General features: G+C 28.7%; 1 protein-coding gene across 3 annotated transcripts; it reads left to right on the top strand.

Moving 5' to 3' along the window:
- Positions 1-2,994: 2,994 nt before the first annotated feature.
- On the top strand, positions 2,995-8,483 carry LOC132803898 (F-box protein 7). Of its 3 annotated transcripts, none has more exons than XM_060817706.1 (11): positions 2,995-3,153; positions 3,601-3,687; positions 3,882-3,994; positions 4,747-4,863; positions 4,957-5,053; positions 5,705-5,778; positions 6,768-6,821; positions 6,935-7,036; positions 7,221-7,279; positions 7,685-7,895; positions 8,153-8,483. In XM_060817706.1, the coding sequence occupies exons 1-11, from the start codon at positions 3,144-3,146 to the stop codon at positions 8,210-8,212; spliced, it is 984 nt and encodes a 327-aa protein (XP_060673689.1). In that variant the 5' UTR covers positions 2,995-3,143; the 3' UTR covers positions 8,213-8,483. The 3 variants fall into 3 exon arrangements, with proteins under 3 accessions (XP_060673689.1, XP_060673690.1, XP_060673691.1); XM_060817707.1 differs by having other exon boundaries at positions 7,685-7,901; positions 8,159-8,483; XM_060817708.1 differs by lacking the exons at positions 2,995-3,153; positions 3,601-3,687 and adding an exon at positions 3,697-3,716 and having other exon boundaries at positions 3,868-3,994.
- Positions 8,484-9,883: the final 1,400 nt, after the last annotated feature.

Raw genomic sequence — 9,883 nt, 5'->3', positions numbered from 1 at the left:
TTTTTTGGACCACTCCCAAGTTCTTGTGGTTGCTATAGACCCAAAATATGTACTCTTTCATTCCAATTTTTAGTCGGCTCTGGCACCTCTCTTTTTCCAACACTATTTTTTTTTCTCCCCCGGTATAATTGCTAGTTTTTATTTACTTTTGGGATAGAAAAAGAAAAATAAAGAAAAACGTAACCCTCATTTTTCATATTGTTTTCCGTTATTTCAGAGAACACATGAGAATAAAGGATATATATATATATATATATATAAATTTGACATCATGGGTTTGGAAGTTGGGATCTATTATTTTCTCATCATATACAATATTTAACATTTCATAAAAAAAAATAGGATATCTAATAAAAAACTTCACATGTATACATATCTTGAAAAAGCTGATATCGTAATTTTTTTACTTAAAAGAGTTATTTAATTATACATCAGATATTAAATATAATTTAGAATGTAAATGAAAAAAGTTTAAAATGTAAAAATAAATAAATAAAGGAGAATAAACTCTAAAAAATAAAAATTAGACTTGATAAGGTAGGGAGGAGGTGGGCATATGTCACTGGTCCTCACTTTCGATCCATCTTGTAGTTGTCAAAATTTTTGTCATTTGTCATTATTAATATTGTTGAAATTTTTGTCATTTGTCGTTATGGTATTAGTGTTATTCATCAAGTTATGTTATTAGCGGTATTCATCAAATCAAATCAGATCAAATTATATGGTAAATTTTAATTAATATATTTAATTTTAACCATTTTATATAAAATTTTAATATTTTTAATAATAATCATTTAAATTATTATTTATTTCTATTAATAATTGTTCATTAATAATAAAAAATAATATTTTTTATTTATTAATTTCAATCTAATGTTAAGGAGCTTTCCATGTGCGATTGTTTTTGATAATCTTTCACATTTAGATATTCAATTTTATGTGACAAATATTTAATTATCACTTTTTATTGCACCAAATATTTCTTTCTTTCTTTCTTTCTTTTTTTAAAGGGACGGGAAGATTTTTTCTTTTCCTTTTTTCTTCTTTTGGGTCATTTATAATCTTTCTTCTTCTTCTTCTTTTTTCTTTTTGTTTTTTTTTTTTTTTTTTGGGTTATTTATAATCTTTGCGGGACATTGAATGGAACAAGCTAATATAAAAATCTGGACTGAATTCTAAAACTTCAGATGAAAATTTGGCTTTTGCATTGTTTGTTTACTCAAAATCCTAAAATTTATTTATTAATCGAGTATTGCTTATATTAATAATTACAAATCATGTATTTCTTTTGCAAGTGACATGTTGTTGCACCATACAACAACCTCGAAGCAACATCCTAAAATGGAACGTAGTTGGGCCCAATCCAAGTTGTGAGCGCAATTTGAGTTTGGATTGGATTTCGCTTCGGTCTGCCCAATTGAAACTGGGCTGTTTACAATCGTAAGATGGCACATCAACGTCGATAAAATGATAGACAGGTTGGTTTTCAGCAAAGGATCGAATCAAATGCATATGATCCATTAGTAACATTTTTTTTTTAATTAACGAAAACAAAAAAAAAAAAAAAAAAACCTAGCAGCAATGTGTTTACTCTTATATGAGAATTCAATTAATTTTGATGATTTTTTTTTTGGAATGAAAAAAAAAAAAAAAGAGCTTCTGCTTGTTTATGGTTTCAATTTTGGAATTAATATGGATTCCCAAAAAAATCATCTCATCAATAATTATGCTTGTGCTGTAGTAAAAATAAAATGTAATGTAAATCCGTGCTTTCCACTAAAATGAAATCGTTATCACAAAGCCATTGAGTAATTCCGAATGGACATGTGAAATCAGAATTTGAATATGAAGGTTTTGTAAATAATGAACTTAATTAGTTTAAAAAAAAAAAACTAATTGCTTTAATTATATATATATAAGAATAAAAATAAATATTAAAAAATTATTTTGATTGTGGAGAAGATTGATTATATAAAAATCCAAGTAAATAAAAAAATTTAGTATCATTATTCTCTATTATAAATTTTATAGTAGTCTGTTCATTGTATTGGTTCCTTGATAAATCTTTGAAGAGTTTGCACTGTCAAGAATTGCTGCAAATCTCTCTCAATTTATTGTAACGTGATAATTGTAAAATGAGTTCTCATAATCCAAGAGGAAAAGACAGAATTAAATCCTTATTTAGGAGTTTGCTTCATTTGATTGCATTAATATTCTACTTAACATAAAATGTTACAATTTTATAAAATAAAATAAAATTTTGCAATGTTTTCAAATGAATTGTTTAAACATTAATGTTAGTTTTATTAATTTTTTATCAATATTAAATCCATTACAATTGAGAAGGGAAAAAATTTATTCAAATTAAAATTTAAATCATTATATTTAGAATGTATTTTAAATAATTTTGTCATTAGACTAAAACTATAAATAATTTGTTTTGTGGAACTTTGAATGCTAATTAATCAATATTTTATGTTATTGTATTATTTTTAGTAGATAGGAATTTCCTACAACAAAAGCAAATGAAATGAAAATATTTTCCACATTGACATCTACAAGAAAGAAATCTACAATTAAGATTGAAACTTTTATTTATACACTGTTTTCAATTTCGTTATTCTTTTTCTCTGACATATTAAACTCTTTAAAATTAATAATAAAACAAAAACAAAAAAAATTCACTTGATTCCGTACATTAATTGAAATAAAAAAGTGATTTCTATATAATATTTTTAGTTTTTAAAAGAAACTTAACATTAAAAAAATGCCATCTATCTATGTCTAAAGCACACGTGACAACACACGTGCGATTTATTTATTTATTTATTATTATTATATAATTTTCTGTTTCCTATTTCATGTGCTCGCTCGCTCGGACACTGGAAAAGCTGTAGACGTGTCCCCGTTTGATTCATTTTATTTATCGTTTGATTGATTGGGGTCCACTTTAAAGCCTTAGATGTGGGGCCCATTGATTTCCAGGTCAGAAAATTAATTTGTGATAGTCGGTGTTTGTAAACGCTGTTTTCATATTTCTCCTTTGTTCTTCGTTTGTCTTCTTCTCCATTTTCCTGAGAAAAATCCAGAGGGAAAGCTTCGATTGGTACTTGGGGGGAAAATTTTTTCCCTTCCACCCTTAAATGGCTTCAGGTATGCTGATTCTTCTAAACCTAACAATCAAGTTTTTGGTCTTTGGTTATAATTGTTGACGAATTATGATCCTTTTTGTTGTGTGTTTGTGATTCCAATTTGCTATTTATTTTTTTTCAAAATTTTATGATTTTAGGTTCTGGGTTTTGATTAATTATTGAAAAAGAAGTATAATTTACTAGTATTCTTTGCCATTAGAAAATTTATTGCAAATTTAATATGATTTGGGTCTGGAAACTTCGTTTGAACAAATGGGAGAAGAATTGACAATTTTTGGGGTTTTATTTTGTCCTAATTAGCTGGAAAGGGATTGCTTTTAGATGTTCCATAACTTGTAAAAAATTCATCTTTATTAAATTAAATGCTTTTATTTCTTATATTTGGGTTGTTATTGTTGTTATTGTAATTTTTTTTTTTTCAAGACATTTTAATGGTTTTTTCTTGCAGATTTCCCCTTTACTGTCCCTGCCGAACTTGAATCAACTTTGAGATTGAAGACCGTTCAGTACTTTGTAATAAAAAGACCCTGGCTTGGTAGCCCCCGGTCCTATTGCATTGATGATGTTTGTGTTTCTTTTTATGTTGCTCTTAATATATGTTGCTCGGTTGGAATCTAAAAATTAAAAACAATGTTTTGTACTTTGCAGCTGGTCTTGTTGTGTGATTTCAATTGAGTACAGGATGTAGATTTTTACGATCTCTTAGTGTTTTCAGGATTTCTGTTTCAGATCTTTATGGAATTAATGTTAGACCTGTTGCACCTGTGGGAAGTGCTAGTAGAAAACCATATGTTGATCCAGCACTGATACACCGTTCATTGCCAGATGAGCTGCTCTTTGAGGTATTGCATTTTAGGACATGATTTATTTTTTGTTTTTATTTTTTATTTTATGAGAAATCTAATATTCTCATTCACTATCCTTCGTTTGGGTGCTTAAAAATGATTTCTGGAGAACCAAAAAAAAAAAAAAAAAAAGAAAAAAAAAAGAAAAAAGGGTAAATGTCGGGGAAGACTAACTTTGTTGACCCTACTTGACAATATCTAACACATACATTTGAACATATCAATTCATTTGTGCTCTAAAATAAACTGTAGTTTGATGGTTTTTGGCTAACTTATGAACCCTGTATAGTGTTTATCAATTTCTTTTGATGGTTTAATTTTTAAATTATACTGATGTGTATGTTTAAATAAATTATTATTATTTGTTTTATTTTATTCATTCGGATAAGTTTCTTATCGTAACATGTTTCTGTATCATTTTGAGGTAGTTTGCTAATGTACTTAGTTTAGACAAAGAAAGAGTTGAAGCTAGTCTTAACTAGTTTAGGATATTTTTCAGACAATGGAGCTAGGATATAATGTTGGGAAATCCTCGCATCCCATTAAGCCAGATGCTGAAAATTTTGTGATTTCAAGTTGCTATAGAACATAAAATCATCACATCATCATCTTCATTGTTGTTCACATTCTATAATTACTACTTAACTACAACAATTGTAATGTTAACTATCTAGGTTGTTTTCAAGAATCTTTCTGATTTTGTATTATCATAAGTGAAATGGTTTTAAACTGTTCTAATTGATATATAGGTCTTTGCAAGAATGACTCCATATGACTTGGGAAGGGCATCTTGTGTTTGTCGAAAGTGGAGGTATACTGTTCGTAACCCTGTGTTTTGGCGCAATGCATGTTTGAAGGCTTGGCAGGTAAACTTTGTGTGGTTTATGAAATATGAAACCATATCTATTTATGTTTTCCTATGAATTGGTGATTTTAAACCCTGTGTTTCTATGATGAAGGTCTCTGGGGTGGTTGAAAACTATAAGATTTTGCAGTCAAAGTATGAAGGATCATGGAGAAAAATGTGGCTATTTAGACCAAGGGTTCGTACCGATGGTAAGCTGTACCTATCTTCCCCCGCAACCCCCCCTCTCCTTTTTTTTTTTTTTATTCCCCCCCCACCCCACTTTTTTGTTTTTTATTTCTTTTCCCTCAATGTTAAATTTGAGACTAAAAAAGGTGCTTGGACATCATAAAGTTTGATACTTTTTGGTCGCTATGCATTGTATCCTAAATGCATGATGAGAAAGCCAACTAGCAAGGTTCTTACTTAGGATAAGCATGTAGACGTTTCATTGTCTAAATTGAATTCTATAAGTTATTTATATCCTGTCATGTCTAAATTGAATTCTATTAAGTTATTTATATCCTGTCATGTTTAATTAATTGTTGATGAATCATCTGTATATAAGTAGAATAGCTAAATCAATTCCTCATTCAAAAGTTTTTTGTACAAAGATTTAGGCTGAGTCAGAATCTATTATGATTTCTGATGCATTGGGGAATACACTAGCAGCTTAACATGAATGGTGATATATTGCCAATTTTCATCAATAGGTATTTCATATGTTTTGAAATATGTTGTATGTATGTGTGAAAATGAATGACGTGAATTAACAGAACTCACCCAATTATCCTATTATTATACCTTCGGGGATTTGAAAAAATTATACATGAAGCTAATTTCCATTTTTATTTTCTTATCAGGTCTTTATGTTAGCAGGAATACTTATATTCGTGTTGGAGTTGCTGAATGGAAGGTCACTAATCCTGTACATGTGGTATGCTCCTTTTCTAGACTATGTGCATTTTTCTTTTGGATAGATATCCATTTTGTTGAGTGTATTCCACATAAAAGATGCACAAATTTGCCAAAATTTAAGAGTGGCTCGGCAAAATTGAAAGGTTTTACATTTTATAAGTTTAAAATTGCAAAACTAACCTAGAAAGAAGTTAAATATTTAGTGCCACTTTATACATGGAATACAGGAATAACAAATCTCTGATTATGACAGTAGCAAGGGGGAAAGAAACGTGTTATAATCATTATGAAAGAAGAATGTTATGTCTATTCTTTCTCTTCTGCTGCTGACCAAATTATTTATCTCATATCTTTTATTTTATTTTAATTGTTTTTTCCCTCCTCTTTGGAGGTATTACAATTTTATAATAATAATTTAATATCTAAAAAATAATGAGGTTTTTACAATTTTATAATTATGATCTAATATCTAAAAGTAATGAGGTTCAAGAATCGTACCTCTTTTGTGTTTTTAGGTTATAATCTCATACGAGTAGGGTATATATTCCAACCAGGATAATAGCCTTGATAGTCAAATTTCATGTTTATAATCATGTTTCTGATTTTTTTAAATTCCCTAAATTGATTCTTCTGGAGTCATAAATGTCAGGTTTTCCAAGCACTCTACTAATTTTTGTTCCTGTGGCTTGACAATGTTAGTATGAGCTAAAAATATCTAATATAACAAATTATCTCAACAACTTCATAGGCCATAACATAACTTTTTTCATATATCTAAGGGAGAAATTGTTATCGGCCTTAATGTTACAGTTTTCTCTTACAGAGAGTATTATAATTTTGTATTTGTGATGCTCCCTTGTATCTGTACAGACAGCACTGCACATCAGTGTTAGTACTTGTAACCAAGCTGCTAGAATAATTTCTTAACTTCTCTTTAAATTAGTTACAGGCGAGTGCAATCTTTTTATTTTTAATTCTTTTTCTTCTATTTCGTTCTTACTTTTGCAGGTCTGCTATTTCCGTTACATGAGATTTTTCCCTTCCGGCCGATTCCTTTACAAGGTTAGTGCATTGAATTCTTATACTGCATGAGAATATTGATAGAATAGAAGATAGATAATCATGTTTGTTGTCTGATTGCTTTAATCTATTCTTTTATTATATACTACTATCAGAATTCATCTCAAAAAATCAAGGATGTGGCAAAATGCATGAACTTTCGGGCATCTAAGGCAGACTGTGTTTTCGGTGGCCATTACACAATATTAGATGATAAGGTCAGTGTATCTGCCTTTTCAGGTGTTAAATGTTCAATTTTGTATTCTTGCAAATTTTTAGTATCCTCGTGTAGCTTATCATGTTTCATTTTCATCAGTGGAATATTTTACTTTCCACATGCTATTGAAACCTTTTACTCTTATCTCCTCCCCATTATTAATATGTATTTGATATGCATTGCAGGTTGAAACTGCAGTTTTGTATCCAGGCATGCGTCCTACTGTCTTAAGGATCCGCTTAAGGTATTGCACAGGGAACTGATTCTGAATATTCTGTAAATTAAGAGAAAAAAACAAATAAATAAATAAAGTATTTTTTGTTGTTTTCTGGTTGGGAGTGATTATACCTTTCAGAGTAATTGACAAACAACTTATGCTGCATCTTGATAAAGTTCTATTTATAATGTGTGGTTTGGGCAATGATTTAGATGAGTCCACAGCTGGTTGTCTTTTCAAGGTCATTTCTTTAATTTTAAAGTACAAAAAGATCATTGTTGAACAGTATATTGAAGTTGAACATGAGATCTTCTAATTGCATCTGAAGGGGAGAGTAATTGCTGCTTTATGAATGTTCTATTTGGACTTGTCTCTTAGTGGAAGTTTTATTTATTTATTTATTATTTTTTGGCATAAACTCTTTCTGCACAGGTTAAGAGGAACAACAGAAGGAGCAAACAATAGGATGGATTTACTCTCACTGGTTACAAGTGGTGTGAACAGTAATGAGGTCGATAACCACAATGAGGATATTCTCGGAGTGGTTGAAGGGTGGCAGGATGATGAAACACACAATCCAGATGTCCCTGCTGTCTCACATAAGAGGGGCATGACACCCTTTGTTTTTGTTCCATTTGAACAGGTATATGTGCATACTTTTCTAGGCTTTCCCCAACAACAAACGCTTTCAAACGTCATTAACAAATATTGGACACCGGGGTCTTTTGATTCAAGCTTCAAATATCATTAACACATCAGAAGCCATCAACTTCCATGTCTTTGTTAATAAATGCTTCAGTCGTGTTCTCCCCCGGTACATGGTTTGCACTTCACATCATATGTACAAGTACAATCTAACTTCTCTTGGAAATTGTTTGCATTTGCTTCTTTGTTGTGTAGGTAGAGACGTCAGTTTTGAATCTGCCTGTGGACAAGATGGATTATTTTGTACCTGGCTGATAAGCTCCAATAAAAGATCTCATTTGAAATTTGTAAATATGTAATGTATTCTGGCATTCACGTTCACTTTAATTCATGTATTTGTTTTTAAACATTGAATCAATGCCATGAAAAATATAGTGGTCGGTGTGTGCTTTCGTTTCTGTTTCTGGATTTTTACCTTTCCATTACATGTATAAATGTAGGACGTTGTATTAAGCATGAACCGCTGTATTTTGTTGTGATTAAGAGTTTAATAATGTAATTATAGTACGCTTTTTGTTTTGTCATACATACTACATTTCAATATTTAATCGCAGAACGGCGAAGAGCAGCTTGTATAAGAGGCTCATCATGTTCTTCTATATATATTTATAATTAATGCTTTGTAAAGGGACCTGGAAAAATGTCCTTTAAAAAAAAAAAATAATGAAAAATAATTTGAGTTAGAATGCTTACACTCTATAATTAAAAAAAATATTTAGAAATATTTACAAGTAATAAGAAAAAATAATTTTTATATTCTTACAATAACAATAACAATAACAATTTTATATCCTCTCTTACAATAACAAAATTCAGTATTATGTCTTGACTTTTTTTTATATTTGGCTTTTCCGGAAATTGTATTCCAAAATTTATTTATTTTTTCAATATTTTTAGTATTGGTTCTATTTTTCCTGATTATTTATGAAATCAATAATTTTATATCTATTTCTAAACATCTATTTTACAAATGCTTTTGCAGACTTTTCCAATGGTACCTGTATTCAATTTTTTATTTTTTTTTTAAAATAAAATGGCTTTTTAGATATAAATATTTTGAGATATCAGCTTTATTACCCCACAAATTTTATATGTTGGGACCGTAAATAGGCTTGGCTTTGGATCGGCTGGACAATTGAGATTGGATCTTTCGGCTTCTCCCGATGAAATGACCATTAATGTATCTGCCATGCCTTTCATGTTCGTTCTTTTGCCATGGAATTGATAGAAAATGAAAAAATCCGGAGGCTGTTTGGCCATGATTTTTTAAAACAAAAGGAATATATATATATATATATATATATAATCACTCTCAACTAAAATTTATCTTACTTTATTAATTTAAGGTTTATACTTTGATGATTATTCAAATAATAAAAATATTAAAATCTAAAATTTAAAAAAGAATCAAATATGTATTTAATAATTTATTTCAAAAAAAATATAGTGGCTAAAAAAAAAAAGATAGAAGATTAAAATCTAAAATTAAAAAAAAATAAAATATGTATTTAATAATTTATTTTAAAAAAAATATATAGTGGCTAAAAAAAAGAAGATAGAAGATCTTATATTAGGTTTTATGTTACGGATCAGATCTTATTTAATCTTAACTCTATATATATATATATATATACAAAAATAATAAAAATATTAAAATAATTTTTTTTAAAAAAATATAAAATTTTATCTCATGTTACTTTTCATATTACAGATTTTATTTTATCTTTACTATATATATATATATATATACAAAAACAATAAAATACAAAAATAAGTTGTTTTTAAAAAATATGGAACTTCTTGTTGGTACAAAATTTCCGCTTACGAGTGAGCCATTAATCTGTGAATCGTGTTTAAAAACCAACAAGCTCCAGTAATTATATATATGATATTTGTAATGCAGTAATTATATATATATATATATAT

The sequence above is a fragment of the Ziziphus jujuba genome, chromosome 5, assembly GCF_031755915.1.
Source record: "Ziziphus jujuba cultivar Dongzao chromosome 5, ASM3175591v1".
In the NCBI taxonomy this organism is placed as follows: Eukaryota; Viridiplantae; Streptophyta; class Magnoliopsida; order Rosales; family Rhamnaceae; genus Ziziphus; species Ziziphus jujuba.
This window is presented reverse-complemented; position numbering and strand designations above follow the sequence as displayed.